The following is a 17,414-nucleotide window of genomic DNA, read 5'->3' on the forward strand; positions in this document are numbered from 1 at the left end:
AGACACTTACAGCAGGACAGAGGAACCACATAGAAAAGGGGGCTTTGGTCATCATCTTTGGCAGCAAACGCTTCCATGCCTACATCTATAGCCGCCGTTTCACACTCATGACAGATCATAAGCCTCTAATGCGACTCGTCAAGTATTCAGCAACTTGCCACTGTGGGCTCTGTTTCTCTCAGGATATGCCTATGGTATCCAGTATCACTGTAATGCCGCCAATGCCAATATCCTATCGCGATTTCATGTCAGCCAGAACCCAGAATTTCATGAGGGTCCAGAAGTCTATTTTCATGAGGACAGTGAGACTGCCATCACCAAAGACCTATCTTCCAATTGATGCACCCCTTGTGGGATAACACACAGTGACAGGCCATGTCCTCCAGGAGGTTTTGCATTATACAACAGAAAGATGGCCTGCAGAGAAAGTAATCTCTCATGTACCCAGACCTCCAAGCCTTCTGTAGCACGCAGCAAAAATCTTTATCCTTGCATCACATTGCGCTGATAAAGGTCGCAATGGGCCAAGCTCAGGTCCTCATTCCCAAAACCCTATGGCATTGGGAAGTCATTTTGACTCTCCTAGCAATACATCCACTGGAAGGGTATGGAGACACTTAATGCGAGAATGGTGAAAGAGTGCCTCACATGTCAAAACAAGCAAGCTGTGCCCCCCTGTCAGTATTTTCCATCGCCTCCTATGGTGACTCATTGGTCCTGTCTTCATTTGGACTTTGCTGGCCCATTCCTTGGATCTGTGTGGCGTCTGATTTTGAATGTGAGCAGTGGGTTCTCCTTTGTGTTTTTCATGCCATTCACAACCTCAGTGAAGACGATCCAAATTGTTGCATGGTTGTTCGCCCTTAAAGGTGTCCCACAAGCTTTGGTCACTGACAATGGCCCCAATTATCATCAGCAGAATTTCTGATTCTTGCTGTTCAATTTAGTTTCATCAGTCCACATGGTCAACCTCATAAATCACCATTTTCCCTAGAATCAGAACAGCCCCATACCTTCTTGGATCAATGGATGGTGTAGGTTTTCTTTGCAGGATCCAGTGCAGCTGTAGACACCCTCCCTTTATTCTCCATTTGATTGGGCAGGCAATGTTTGAATTTCAGTTGCTGCGAAGAGGCTGTCGCTGCTGGCATATCCATGAAGTATGGGCCCATCATGGATCCAAACCACTAATGGGTGCCATAACTCCTTCTTGCACTCCAGACGCCTGTAATGCGACTCTCTTTGCGCCATCTACCACTTCCCCCACCCAAGACCTCCTGTGGGCAGCCACAATTCGTCACGCTCTCATCCCATATGAATAGAAGTGGATCCAGTCCCCCCACCCTTCCCCAGAATGGTGAATGCTCCAACACGGTCGAGGCCTCCAGGGCCTGCTGTGGCCTAGATGCACTTTTGGGGGAGAAGGGCGGGCAGCGGCAACATGAATTACGGTTGTACCATGTATGTCACAGAATGTAACGCTCATACAGTCCATAGCTGCCACGCAAGATTTTCAGAAGGCGCACTAAGAACTACAGAACAATAGATATCTCAACACGCAAAAGTAAGAGGTCGCTGGCCTTATCGCAAGACCGTGCCTGTATCCGGTCACGAGTTAGAACGGGACAGCACGGTTCTTCCTGGAGAATAACTATTTAAGGAAACCCAGGGATCACTGTGGACAGTTCCCATCGACGAGAGTTGGCTGATTCATGCTATTGTCTATACGCCATCGATGAAGACAATGTAGCGGCGAGAAGTAGGCATCTGATTTGGAAAACAGCTCTCACCGAGTGTTGGTCATTTCAATGTTTAGTTCCGGCTCCAGGGATTTAGGTGGAGCCAAATCCACAGAATTGTATTTCGTTCTGAAACGCAGAGGAGGTATAGTCAGATTGTAATTATAAATTGTGACAAGCAGTTAATTTGCCTTTCGAACGGACAATAATGAAACTAAGAAAATTTTTTGCTCAACTGGGATACTCAATAACGAAAGCAGATGGAATTTGCAGAAATTATGAGCTCCACAGTGAGAATAAACAGCTAAAGGGTAGTTCTGTTGTATGAATGCATAAACCCCACAGGAATTCCCCCACATAGATGCAGCACAGTCATAGGCCTGTCCTCTGAAACATGCTTTATAATTACACGAAAGTTACCCATGTACTTGTCATCTTGTTTGTCAACTTCAGTAGGATCTAAGTCATTAAGGGGGCCTTAATGCAATCTCCTGACATCCACAGATAATCACCACATCGATGAGAGGGTCTAGCCCTTTTCTGTTTCCTTCCCACCCGCTCCACCAAGCCTTGGTCCTGGCGATATTTCATATCTTCTGTCTTGTTCATCATCATGTGAACAAAATTTTGACCATGGATTAGAGTAGCTATATAGTAAGTACAGCACGCCTCGATGTTGAAATATTGATCATGCTTCTACACCAGAAACTTGGAGTTTTCCAGGGCTGTAACATTTTGATTACTATCTTTAACAGATTTGTCATAGCGAAAAACAAACAGTACTTACAGAAGACACCGTCCTCTTTGGCAGAGTATACTAAATAAAGTTGAATGTACGATATTGGCAAATTTGCGAAGTGAGGGGAAATATATATATTGCATTAGGCACAGAAAAGTTTTGGAATTGTTGTAGCTTCATGTGGTAATCAAATTTTTTGATACTTAGCGATCAAATACTTATCTCATAGTTACAGCCCAATCGTGTATTGTCTCCACGCAGCCAAACATTACTATTTCCAGTCAATGATCGGCTCAATTGGACCAGAGGACCCAGTCCATTCCATGTAAACACAGTCCACACCAGTATAGAGCTAGCACCAGCTTGCACTGTGTCTTGTTGACAGCTTGGGCCTGGACTTCGTGATCCAATCAGACCACCGTCTTCCAGTCGTCTAGGGTCCAACCAATGTGATCACGAGCACAGGAGAGGGGCTACAGGGGAAGTCATGCTGTTATGCAATTGCACTCACGTTGGTCACCTGTTGTCATAGCCCATTAACGTAATTTCGCTGCACTGTCCTAAGAGATGCGTTTATCGTATGTCTCACATTGATTTTTGCGGTTGTTTCGCGCAGTGTTCCTTGCCTCTTAGCACTGACAAACGCCGCTGCTCTCGGCCCCTAAATGAACGCCGTCGGCCACTGCTTTGTTTGTAGTGAGAGGTACTCTCGGCATACTCTTGACGCCGTGGATCTCCAAATGTTGAATTGTCTGACGATTTCCGAAATGGAATGTCCCATTTGTCTACCTCCACCTTCTAATCAGCGTTCAAAGTTTATTAATACCCGTAGTGCGCCTATAATCAAGCTGGAAACCTTTTCATGTGAATCACCTGAATACAATCGACAGCTCGGCCAATAAACTGCCACTTCATACCTTTTGTATGCCGGACTACCGCCATATGTGAAAGTGCATACCTCTATCCCATGATTTTGCTACCTCTGTGTGGATGTGGCAGCAGGCATCTCTCGTAGTTTGATTCTCGAACTTCAACCGTGGACTTCCTCTGGTATTTTTTTGATGATATATAAATGTCCATTGCACCTAAACAGATAATCAACAAACCCCTTCTAGTCAGCATTATTTTATTGATTTCGTTGTTTGTTATCTTATTAGTCCCTTTGACTTTTCACGGTGTGCCTTTAACAACACATTTCAAAAGTATTCCGTTTTTCAGTTCCGTATATCATAGAGTCCAGGTCTCACATTTACAAGATGCAACACTACAAACACGCTTTTGGAAGCATTTTTCTGGTGTGTTACCAGTCAGTTTTAGAGGCTAACATCTCCTTTCTAGGTTTTGTTCTGATTCTTACTTTTTCCTCGCTCCTTACTCCTCCAGCGATTTTATTTCCTAAATAAGCAACAAGGTGTTAGAGTACGTGGCCATCCACGACAGGTACTCGGACGCTGATTTGTCGTCGTTTTGTCACAAACCATTAGTAATACAGTTTCGTCATGACTTTGTCCACTTCATTTAAGGTGGAATCTAAGATGTGATGAATCAAATGGTGTCGTTAAGGATATGTGGATATTCACGTGACTCATTATTTTGACACAGGAAGAATGTCGTATTGTTGTGCTGACTTGTGAAGAACACTATTTCTACTAGGAGTACTATGTGGGTCATTTTTGACCCACGTTACCCGCCTCTATAATCATCGCACGACCAAACGCTCCCGTGACTTTTCATCATTTATGGGATTGTATAACTTACCAAAATTTCATCCCCCCTAGCTCACTCACCTAGAAGTACGAAAAATTTATCTATTATACCAGTAGTACGATGTGGGTCATTTTTGACCCATACCTATTTAACGCACAGTTTGATATCAGTAATACCGGTTTTCTGTCACTAAATATGATCTGGGCACGCCTCGACGTTATTCGCGAGCTGTTAGGGTACATTATACTTTGGGCCAAAAAGAACGTTAAATACAAATTATTCGGTTGTCGAATGATACTTTATATCAGTGAGGCTTTCCGTTTTCTATGGACTGGCGACATGCAGACCTACGCGAAGTAACACTGCAAAACTACAAAATAACATGTGACATATTATACTTCATTATTTTCATCGTGGCAGTGACAGTATAACAGAGGTAGTGGCGGAGGACATACGTAGCCATATGTAATTTTATTTATGTTCGAAACAGGCTTATGTCTCTTGAAACTATTTTATTGGTCTTGACACAGCTGCTGGTCTAAGAGATTATTCATTTATTTGTGTGTATGAGTTCTGAAGAAGGCTATATTATTATAGCAGAAATCACGGTCCAGATTTAAAAGAAACAAAATTTAGTGCAACTGTGGGCTGTTTTTCATTCGAGACAACATATTATACAGTGCAGAATCCCAACGCCCCTCCTACACTACTGTCTGGAGCACTGCTAACAGTTCTCTTACACTACAGCAGATGTTAGTTATTTGTTCTTATGTTTTATTTCCTTCATTGCAATAACTACAAAAAATGCAGAGCATTTTAGTCACCTACTGCTTTTTAGAATGTTTCACAAATATTTGGTACTTATCTTATTCTTCTATAAAAGGAAAAATACTATTAATAGCCGGCCGCGGTGGTCGTGCGGTTCTAGGCGCTCCAGTTCGGAGCCGCGCTGCTGCTACGGTCGCAGGTTCGAATCCTGCCTCGGGCATGGATGTGTGTGATGTCCTTAGGTTAGTTATGTTTAATTAGTTCTAAGTTCTAGGGGACTGATGACCACGGCAGTTGAGTCCCATAGTGCTCAGAGCCATTTGAACCATTTTTGAACTATTAATACTCACATAAACAATATGTTTTGATTATGTTTCAATCTTTTTATAAAGAAAAACATTACAACGTTGTTGTTGTTGTTGTTGTGGTCTTCAGTCCTGAGACTGGTTTGATGCAGCTCTTCATGCTACTCTATCCTGTGCAAGCTTCTTCATCTCCCAGTACCTACTGCGACCTACATCCTTCTCAATCTGCTTAGTGTATTGATCTCTTGGTCTCCCTCTACGATTTTTACCCTCCACGCTGCCCTCCAACGCTAAATTTGTGATCCCTTGATGCTTCAAAACATGTCCTACCAACCGATCCCTTCTTCTAGTCAAGTTGTGCCACAAACTTCTCCTCTCCCCAATCCTATTCAATACCTCCTCATTAGTTACGTGATCTACCCACCTTATCTTCAGCATTCTTCTGTAGCACCACATTTCGAAAGCTTCTATTCTCTTCTTGTCCAAACTGGTTATCGTCCATGTTTCACTTCCATACATGGCTACACGCCATACAAATACTTTCAGAAACGACTTCCTGACACTTAAATCTATACTCGATGTAAACAAATTTCTCTTCTTCAGAAACGATTTCCTTGCCATTGTCAGTCTACATTTTATATCCTCTCTACTTCGACCATCATCAGTTATTTTACTCCCTAAATAGCAAAACTCCTTTACTGCTTTAAGTGTCTCATTTCCTAATCTAATCCCCTCAGCATCACCCGATTTAATTTGACTACATTCCATTATCCTCGTTTTGCTTTTGTTGATGTTCATCTTACATCCTCCTTTCAAGGCACTGTCCATTCCGTTCAACTGCTCTTCCAAGTCCTTTGCTGTCTCTGACAGTATTACAATGTCATCGGCGAACCTCAAAGTTTTTATTTCTTCTCCATGGATTTTAATACCTACTCCGAATTTTTCTTTTGTTTCCTTTACTGCTTGCTCAATATACAGATTGAATAACATCGGGGAGAGGCTACAACCCTGTCTCACTCCTTACTCATTACAACATTGCTTTACCAAATTTACGAAAGATTGTGGAATTTCTTCTGTAACATTTAAAATAAAAAAAATGTTTACATAGAGAAAATTTATATTTGACCACGTACTGTTCATTTTAGAGACGTATTGTCAACATGAAGACACTCATAATACCACCCAGATACGAACAAAATGGTGGTTTTCTACTGCGGGTAAAAATGACCCACATGGTATTACCAGGGGTATGGCGAAGTCTAGTTCATTTAGTGTTAGGAAGTGATGGTTGACGCAGATCCAGTTGTGGCTCAAGCATGTTCTCACATGGAGGGTGCTGTGCAAGGGGAAGGGTCTACTCAGTGACGCTGTGTTTCAGAATCGCCCACAGCAGGACAGGTCCAGGAGGGGAAAGAGGCTCCCACTGTGGACCTGGGCACCCTGCTGGACGCTGGAGGCAGCGCCGTGGTGACTCTGGTGGCGGGCGACACCCGTCTGGCAGCGCACAGGGCCGTCCTGGCCGCCAGGAGTCCCGTGTTCGCCGCTGTTTTCAGCCACGGCACGCTGGAGGCCACAGTCCCAGACGTGGGGGGCCAGTTACTGCGCCACCTCGTGGCCTACATGTATACCCTGCAGGCCCCGCAGCTGGCCATAATGGCCCCCCAGCTGCTGGTCGCGGCTCATAAGTACGGCTTGTCAGGCCTGAAGGCACAGTGCGAGCAGCAGTTGGCTGCACAGCTGTCTGTTGAGACTGCGGTGGCCACAGCTGTGCTCGCTATTCGGAACTCCTGTAGCAGCCTTAAGAAGGCCGCCGCCGCCTTCATAAAGACTCATATTTTGTACGTGATGGCCACGAAGGATTGGGCAGATGCGCTACATTGTCAGCCTGAAGATTTAATTGAAGTGCTCAAGCTGCTGTCTGAGCCACCAGCAGAAACCAGGTAAATACAAGAGAAGCTACATGTCTACGTTGTCCAGTCCTGTGTAGTTCTGTGTGTGTGCGTGTATTTCCAGCTCCTTTACGTGTATCTGTGCAGCAAAATACACCATCACTGACTGACATTTTCTGATATCTCGCGATGCTTTCATTGATTTCTCATGTTAGTTTAATGTTGTTGTTGTGGTCTTCAGTCCAGAGACTGGTTCGAAGGAGCTCTCCATGCTACTCTATCCTGTGCAAGCTTTTTCATCTCCCAGTACCTACTGCAACCAACATCCTTCGGAACCAGCTTAATATATTCATGTCTGGGTCTCCCTCCACAGTTTTAACCCCCCACGCTGCCCTGCAGTACTAAATCAGTGACCCCTTGATGCCTCAGAATATGTCCAACCAACGGATCCCTTCCTTCAGTCAAGTGCTACAAAATCCTCTTCTCCCCAATTCTATTCAGTATATCCTCATTATTTCTGTGATCTACCAATCTAATCTCCAGCATTTTTCTGTAGCACCACATTTCGAAAGCTTCTATTCTTATCTTGTCTAAACTATTTATCACCCATGTTTCACTTCCATACATGGCTACACTCCATACAAATACGTTCAGAAAAGGCTTCCTGACACTTGAATCTATACTCGATGTTAACAAATATCTCTTCTTCAGAAACGCTTTCCTTGCCACTGCTGGTCTACATTTTCTATGCCCTCTACTTCGACCATCATCAGCTACTTTGCTCCCCAAATAGCAAAACTCATCTACTACTTTAAGTTTGTCATTTCCTGACCTAATTCCCTCAGCATCACCTGATTTAATTGAACTACATTTCATTATCCGCCTTTTTCTTTTGTTGATGTCCATCTTATATCCTCCTTTCAAGACACTGTCCTTTTCTTTCAACTGCTCTTCCAGGTCCTTTGCTGTCTGTGACAGAATTTCAATGTCGTCGCCAAACCTCAGAGTCTTTATTTCATCTCCATGGATTTTAATTCCTACTCTTAATTTTTCTTTTTTTTTTCCTTTACTGCTTGCTCTATATATAGATTGAATAACATCAGGGATACGCTACGGCCCTGTCTCAGTCCCTTCCCAAACACTGCTTTCCTGTCAAGCCTGTCTATTGTTATAGCTGCCATCTGGTTTCTGTACTAATTGTAAATAGCCTTTCGCTCCCTCTATTTGACCCCTGCCACCTTCAAAATTTGAAAAAGAGTATTCCAGTCAACATTCTCAAAAGCTTTCTCTATGTCCGCTAATGTTACAAACGTAGGTTTACCTACCGTTAATCTATCTTATAAGTTGTAGGGTCAGTATTGCCTCACATCTTGCAACATTTCTATTGAATCCAAACTGGTCTTCCCCATGCTCGTTTTCTACCATTTCCACTCGTCTGTAAGGAATTCGTGTTTATTATTATTCTGCTGTTACCTGTTAAACTGATAGTTCAGTAATATTCACACCTGTTAGAATTAAAGAAGTACTAGATCCAACTGGGTTTATTACCGGACAGGTTAGGTTAAAAAAATCAATGGAGAACTTAATTATTCGTAGATTTATAAATGGTTTTATCATTATTTGCGGCCATTAGATGTGCTGAACTGCATATGTGCAACAGCCTTATAGGTTCTGGTGTAAAGTATCTGAATAAGCGGTATATTGCTGTGAAGAGGGTAGGAGCCGTATCAGCAGTGGGGTGGACACAGTGATGTGCTGCTCACAACAGATGTACACCAGACACAACGATGTGTAGTGTCAGCAGCCATGGCAGCGACCTGCAGGCTTTATTCTGTGTGCTGTGCAATTCACCAAAATCTCTTTACTCAATATTACATATATTGTTGTCTGCTGTCTCTTCTGGTGTTCACAATGAGATACTTACAACCTACATATGCTGCATAAAGGAAGGATGGCATTGATCAACAAGCGTGTAGTCCGGTGTTAACACCAGGAACTCTGCAGCGCAGTTCAAAGAGATCAGAAAAGAATTTAAAACTTTCCAGCTCTGATGTTGTCATGACATAAAAATTAAACCTTGGAAAAAAATAGGTGCTGTACAGAAGACGGTCAGACTGATCGCTATTTCCACATCACTACTGCAGTTTGATTTCTATGTTTCTCCTTCACTTTCTATGTTCATTTCTGAAATATACCTACGGTTCACAGAACAAACTTTGTTTATTCTCCCCAAGTAGTAGAGTGTTATTAGATACAGGTCTTAAGATGTGTGCTAGAATCCAAGAAGAAGGGTGCGGTGCTGAATCGAATCATGAGGAAGACATCCGTTGCAGGACGTGACACAAGTACGTCTGCAGGAAGCTGTAGGATCTTACTCCTCAAACAGCCTGCGGCCACTTCAGGAGACAACAGACCAGTCTCCGCAACCCAGAAAGATCCACAAAATGCGCAGATCCACACAACGCTTCCCATTTCCTTTCGCCTTGTGTTCCGTTGTTCCAAAGGATATGTGCTGTAATTTGAACATTCCCATTCTCTAGCACATTAGGAGAGGTGGTTTTATTAGTCAAAACACTGTATGTGCTTCTTGGTGGAACATCTGTCAGTTGTCTACCAACCTGGCAGCCTTGCTTGTAGTTCTCTATGCTGTTTCTAAAGGCTGCCCAAAGAACTTCACAGTGTTAGGACATTCCCTAGCCCATACATTGCAGTTACTGATACATCTCCCACAATATGAGTATTCATAATACCTTTTGTCTCATTATCATTTTCTATATGCTGTATCACTTAACAAATGCACCATAAAATCCTAATGCCCAATAGTTGACACATATTTGCTTTTTGCAGATGTTTTGTGTGTGTGTCTGTGTCTGTGTGTGTGTGTGTGTGTGTGTGTACAGTAGGTTCAGAAATTTCCTTTAGAGACTTATATTATTTGTAGAGGGGAGTGAGTACTGGAATCCATGTCCAGAAACAAACCGTTTCCCTCCTACGACGGTTTCAGTTCAGATGTTTAACTCATCCACTTCTGCTTGAGCAGCTGAGTTAGGTGTGATGCAGTACAGTTACTAGATAACAATTCGAAAGAAACACAACGAAAGATTCCTTTATCAGCTAAGCCTCCTTGTTTGTATTATCACTGAAATATTACGTGTTCACATTAGTCCAAAACAAAAGATCAAGCTAGCATACTGTACATGCAGAAGGTAATGTTTAAGTGTTAATGCAAACAGATGTGTGGAACTGATAAATGGATGCTTAGCTGTGTTTACTTTCGGACTGTTACCTAATAACTGTATTACATCACTCCTAATTCACTTCTTGAAGCAGAAGTGAATGATTTAAACACGTGAACTCAAACTGTCGTAGAATGCATGCAGTACATTTCCAGACGGAGTTCCTGTTCAACATATTACGTTCTCTCCCCCCTCTACAAGTCCTAGTAGTTTGTAAAGAGAATTTCCGAACACTCTATGTATGCTTCCATCACTGATAGAGTTTCCATTCATCGACCTGTATCTTCTCCTCACTTGTAGCAACCACAGCTTACTTTAGTCACATTTAATGACTGATAATGATTTAATGCGTATTTACACAACATTGCATTGTCTCCTGTGTTATGTAACCCATGTCTCCTTAATTTAAATCCAACTCTTTCCTTCGTTCTACAGGAAATCTTCTTATCACAGTCTGATAGAAGTGTATATATAGAATATAAGAATTAAACATAATTTCTATTTCCATTCGAATAACAACTTCTGACTACATATCACGCATAAGTGTATGTATAGAATGCTTCTGTTTGCCTTTTTTATCTTACTCATTGCTCAATGTTCGCTAGTTTATTGAGAGTGCTCGTTGGCCAATGTGAAACAAATATATTTACTTGCCTATTTTGGTGACAGTTAAACGTAGTAAGGGAATAGCTGCACAGTATCACACATCTGTAACCCTTGCTTCTCTAAATTTCTTTTGGTGCACAGTTCAGAATCTGCTCTTCTGTAATTTACCAGCTGCGCATCCTACAGCCAAGTCCCTAACAGCTACCGATACAATCTGATGATAATGGTACAAGTTGTACATGTAAAGATTATTTCCATTTTTATTTCTGTGGGAATGTTGTTTTTATGTATTTAAACTACGCTGATGACTAGTTGTCATATCAGTTCAACCTAAATGTTGACCTTAGCATGTACCTTTTATTTGTACTTTAATTTATCCAGCCTGTTGTTTGCTAAGCCATGCTACTAGTGTGGGGGCTAAACCGATTAGCACAGGGGTAAGTCCTTCTTCTCAGAGGACCCACTACTGATGTTGAAAGTGTGTGTTCTATTAGTTGTGTCTGGATAAGTTCTCAGCAGCATTGTCAGCAATAGGCTGCCCTCTGTCCTCCGTGTGTACAGAGTGACCACACCCTGTGTCTCTGCACAGCACTCCAGCGACTGGAGACAGCGAGGTCACCCCCACCACTCCGCTGCACACTGGCCACAGAAACTGCAGCAGGGCTCCTGTTCCAGCTGCAAAGCACACAGCTACCTGCCCCACTCCCACATTTGACGACGCTTCCGTCTCTTTCCTGAGGTGAGTACTGTCGCTATACATGCACGATTTCCACATTCATCATACCACTTATGAGGGCGTTAGCCAAGTGATCTTATCCAAAAACAGAATCTCACTTTATTGTATTTTTCGATAAAATAGAAGTTATAATTGTCAAGAAACGGCATTTTATTTGTTAATTTTTGATGTTTGTGTAAGCATGTATCATAGTGTTTCTCAAGATATTTTTCTGGGAACAGAGTGTGAATTACAACCTGTTCAGACCACAGTTGGTCCATCCATGCAGTTATTTGACAAAGGTACCATAAACAACTTTTACTCTCCAAATGTAGTGAATGGTCTGTCAGGTGAAAGTTATCTTATCAGTGGTGGTTTCCCATCTCCTAAAGTAAATTTGTATAAAATTGGTGTTACAGCTACATTTATGCATTGTAACTAAAAATATTACTTTAATGCGAATAAATAATTATGCACAAGTTAGTTATGGTCGTCAAAAGGAAATGATGATGGGTCATTATGAAGGAAAAGACGTAAAAATAATATCCATCATCAGAATAAGGTTATGGAATGTTGTAGAGTGAAGCTAGTTGGTCATCCTATCAAACGACCTCACTTGACTCAAGCTTTCAGCTGTCAGTTTTATTTCCATGTTTGTTTTGCAGAAACTATAATTGCGTTTGACAGTATGCGCCCAAATAGCACCATTGGATGAATGGCGTCTGTAAGAGACCGAAGTTCAGTCTGCCACGAGAGCTGAATATGAGATCGTCTGGCAGTAGTCCTTGGAAATCATTTGTTTGGAACATCAGCCTAAATGAAACTGGAAGTCACACGTGCAGTCGTGCGGTGAGGCAGCCTAGTAGTAAAGGCGACTGCTTGTGATGAGCAAGAAATCCGTATTCGACAGCCAGTATGGGACAAATTTTCGGTGGTCACTACATAATGGTCAAGATGGCTGCTCGTGCTAATCAGGCAATCCTTCTGCGCGTGTGGTCGGGTGGAGTCGTGTGTAGTGGCGTATGACGTCTTCTGTAAACAAATCCCTGCAATTGACGGTGTTTCACAGGTGTTATGGGTACAGATCTTGATTCAGCATGGGGAAATTTCTGCGAAAATGCATCCTGATATCGACTTATCTTTATGCAAATCGATTGTCGGTGGTAGCAGATAATGGTAGTCGACTTCACGAAAAACTGTGAGTGCACATTGCATTACATTTGTTACGTATTTAAAGACCTGCTACCTGACATTTTAAAAAGCATGTCGTGCATTATACAATTTTACATATAATACTGCATTGTTCTACATCGCTAGTAAAATTAGTATTGAGCTATAAAAGGAGGGTAATAACAATGAATTACAAAGTAAATTACATTGGTTGTAGGAAATAGAGTATTAATAAATGATAGTAATTTATAACAGAAAATAGAAACATAGGAAAGGAATGATCTCCAGATTTCATTTTACTGTTAAAATAAAATATAACATATAAATTATGATTTATGTGCTTGCCATTCCATGTGGGAGGGCCTTGGCAGAAACGTTACTAAATGAAATATATCATGAGTGACTGCGAGTGTATTTGTTTATACTGTCTATGGAGTAGTGGCACTTATTAGATCTTATCTAGGGTGTACTATTGCACTAGTTGTGTTGCAATGGCTAGATGTAGTTACCCATATACATGTCGTATGTGTGCTGTTATCTTGTATGTCTCTGAGCATGATGTTTTTATCTTTAAGCAGTGTCATAGGCTGGAGTGGAACCACAGAACTTAAACTTGAAGATTCGCCTCACCATATAGCATATTCCTTAGATGTAATGAGTGTCTCAGTTCTTCAATTAGTCGTTTTCCTTCCCGTTTTTAGCTGTTGTATTGAAAATTCATATCAGGTAAATGAAAAAATCACATGCGATGCCTCCTTTCTTATAGTTATCTTTTTTTGTCTGTTTTAGCTATTGAACCTCTTATAATATGATGTTATTGCTGTGCTTGTGTCATTTTCTGTGCCCGCATCTACATCAATGTCTGTGATGTGTCTGAGTTTGTATCCTCCCAAGGATCGTGTTGTTGTCGTTGTTATGTGCTTGTCTGAGATCTGCCATATGAGTTCCCTCGTCTGTAGATTTCGTGCAGTGTTCTTGAAACATTAACAGTTGCGTTGCTTAGAGCACACTATTTGTCTGGGTCTCGTAGCATTTCTTTGATGTCGTTATGCTCTGTTACAGATCTTATATGTGTGAGGGTGTTGAATGTAATGTCACATGTTCAGGAGACCTATATGCCCCACACGTGCATGTAGTACTTTAGCTAAGGCCCACTCGGTTCAAGCCCAGTCGCAATGTGAACAATGGCATGGGTGGATCCGTATGCTTGTGATGAAGCTGTACCTGTAAATTGTGGAATCGCAGAAAACACGATGACCTTTGTCGGTCATCTCCCAGTCCATTTTTCAGGTGTCAAGGTGGCAGTTATTTAATTGACTCATGTCTACAATGTTTTCTCCTGTTATTCGTGGAATCTTGTAGTATGTACCCCTCTTGACCCAGCACACCACCGCTCTGTGGTAGATAATGACGTCAATGCGGCAATACCCCAGATCCACACACACGGCTTCTACTGACGTGGTGCCAAAAGCACGCAGCATTGTGAGTAGCATGCTCCTCTGTCCTAGCCTCACTGTGCTTCTATAGGCCACTGGACACAGGCAGTATGTTTATGCACCTGCTGCGAAGCATAGTAAGGCTTCCAAGAGAGCTGTGTCATATGTTTGTAGCGCATGCACAGGGCCATATACTGATTTCATTGCCAATGCACTTACTGTTAAAGTCAAAGACAATGAATTTTGCATGTGAACAATGCGTATACATGCCCGCAATTAGCAACAGTGACAGTGTTCAACATGCCTTTTTAATATAATTAAGGTGTAATACAATACGGTATTGTGTGACATAAGAATTTCTTTATTATTCAAGGGGATATATGGGAGCGAAAGAAGTTTTGTAAAGTATATATTTTGGTACAAAGTCCGTAAGTGAATTTAAGGAAACACAACGCCTGCTCCACAGAGATTCCAGTACTTCGTGCTTTGGTGAACCAGGACAGTCAGCCATGGGCATGCATAAACTGTGGATCCAATTTACATTTAAAAGCCTCGTACACCATAGGTGGACTATACAATTCACACACAGTAATAACTAATCATGGAAGACAGAACACTTATTCTGAAGTTCCATCACGAACTGGAAACTGACAAGCATATGCCAAATGTCGTGCATAAAAGTAATGCAGGTGATGTAACACAAAAAGAGGTGCATGCTAACAGCCAACGAGCAGAAAGAATCGAAAAAATTATTAAAGAGACAGACCACAGCGAGAATCTGTAGAAATGCCAGGTACCTCTCTGCTTGAGGTGACAAGCAAACATGCACACTGCAAAACATACGATATTGTTAAACACAGTGTACATACTGTCGAGGAAATACTTTAAAATATATTGTACGTAGTATATTCAAAATTAGCGGAATCTCGGTAAAGTACGTAACAGGAAAGGAATTATACCAATTTATAGTGTTACGAAAACTTGAGGGACTCAGTCCCAATAAAATATCAAAAAGCGATGAGGGAACTACTGGAGAAGGAAACAAATGTTAGAACAGAACACAAAACAAATTACGACAGAATTTAAAAGAATGGTCGAGAATTGTGTTAGTAAGTATATCAAGAACAGAGCAGAACGTGTGTCGAGAAAGACTTTTGTTATGCATGGTTCCAATAATGTACAGGTAGAAGAAAGTTAAGACCTTTCTCGCTGACAGCTGTGCGAACGCGTAAAACACCTTACAAAAAAGATCACAAGCTATGAAAGACTAAGTGCCTACGAATGATAGCCTCAGAAACGGAGAGGCTTCGAACGTGCCAGCGTTGTCGGCGTCTAGAGAAAGTGACTGGAAATCAGTCAAACCAAGAGCAGATAGTGATGTGTTTAGCGCCCACAACTCATCTCAGAACACCGAGGTCAGAGGTTTGTACAGTAAGGCAAGTGGTGATTTGTTGCAGATCTGGCGACACAGTATAATTCTGGTGCCGGCACAAGAGGTTCACAGCACAAAGTTTGACACAAGTTGTTGAATGTGAATATTCATACTATATGACCTGAAACAATTTTGCATGTGGACAGAATTAAAGCATCATTGTTGGATCTTGTCCTCTCGTCTTGTGTAGGGTGCCTAATGGATGCTTCGTTCTCAGAATGCTATACAACAATTCAAGCAAATAACTTTAATAGTTTTACTTCGTTAAAGCAGATTGACAATACTTAACTTTAATGTAAAAAGGAGTCGCAAGCGATGGGCGTAATGCAATATAAATTAGTCTAGTGCAATATGCAATGTTCAGGCAAGTCTGTCTCTCAGTTTGTTGATCACAAATATCAGTTCTCGTAGCAGTCTCTGCTAGGCCATGCTAATGCTGTCCACTAATGTCTGGCCGAGGCTGGCAGGAGCGGCGCCTATATTCATTTCTTGCAGGTGTCACTCCAGTCATGATGCGGTCTTAATCAGTGCACTATTGGCCCATGTCGTTTCACTGCCTTCTCTGGTCTTGCGTTCTTTGTCTTCGTTCTGGCGCCAGTGGTTACACCAGAACAGTCATTACCACTGTAGTGGGAGCAGGCTCATCGAGACTGGACAGTGGATCACTAGAAACGTATGGTCTAGTAGGATGAATCATGTTCTTTTGGTTACATTATGCTGATGGCAATCTCCAGACATGCCATCATTCAGGTGAATAGTTACCCAAAAGATGCACAACATATATGCTGGACAGTGAGAGCTGGACTATGTGGTGGGTGCAATCATCTGGGCTTCCATGGCATCTGTAACCGATGCCACCATGACAGCTGAGGATTACCTGTACACTAATGCAGATAACCTGTACATTTTCACGCTTTATGTCTTCCTCAACGACGATGACCCTGTCACGAAGACAGGATTGTGGTACAGTGAGTGGAGGAGAATGATACTGAACTCGTCTTGTCTCGTCCACATAATTTGCATGGTGTCAACCTGATGGAACACATCTGGCCCGCTATCAGACGGCACCTCCACTCTTACAAAACAATGGTCCATAATTTTCGAGAGCACAGTGTTGTGTAAATGTAGAGATAACACACACATAAATTTAATCAGAATTATGCACAGGAAGGCTAAATAAGGGTGACAGTTATACTGCATCTTCTGCAAGGTTCGCAGAAGAGCTTCTGTAAAGTTTGGAAGGTAGGAGACGAGGTACTGGTAGAAGTAAGGCTTTGAGGACGGGGCGTGAGTCATGCTCGGGTAGTTCAATTGGTAGAGCACTTGCCCGCGAAAGGCAAAGGTCCCGAGTTCGAGTCTCGGTCCGGCACACAGTTTTAATCTGCCAGGAAGTTTCATTAACAACCTTGCTTGATTATAGCCATATATATATAAAAACACAAATTTACGTAAGTCAGAGCTTCCAGATGAGCAGGAATTCCTTATGCAATTGACTAGTTCTTACCACGAGGAAAAAGGAATTTTTTCTTCTTTCTTAGAGTACCTTTTACATGTGAGTCTAGTAATACCAGTTATGGCAGGCGAGAAAATGAATCAGATCTTAGTGCCCTGCATTTTAAACAGTACAACCATTGGTGCCTTAGACTTTCACAGACATAGCAGAGGCTAACAG

The 17,414-nt window shown here is 42.0% G+C and overlaps 1 protein-coding gene across 2 annotated transcripts in view; it reads left to right on the forward strand.

Moving 5' to 3' along the window:
• LOC126426869 (ankyrin-3-like) overlaps window positions 1-17,414 on the forward strand; it is a 60,335-nt gene that overhangs the window by 30,456 nt on the left and 12,465 nt on the right. For both annotated transcript variants that reach the window (XM_050088904.1, XM_050088905.1), the window contains exons 4-5: window positions 6,637-7,198; window positions 11,579-11,728. In XM_050088904.1, coding sequence (XP_049944861.1) covers window positions 6,637-7,198; window positions 11,579-11,728 — 712 coding nt within the window. The remainder of the gene's footprint in view (window positions 1-6,636; window positions 7,199-11,578; window positions 11,729-17,414) is intronic.

Source organism: Schistocerca serialis, chromosome 11 (assembly GCF_023864345.2).
Source record: "Schistocerca serialis cubense isolate TAMUIC-IGC-003099 chromosome 11, iqSchSeri2.2, whole genome shotgun sequence".
NCBI classification, from domain to species: Eukaryota; Metazoa; Arthropoda; class Insecta; order Orthoptera; family Acrididae; genus Schistocerca; species Schistocerca serialis.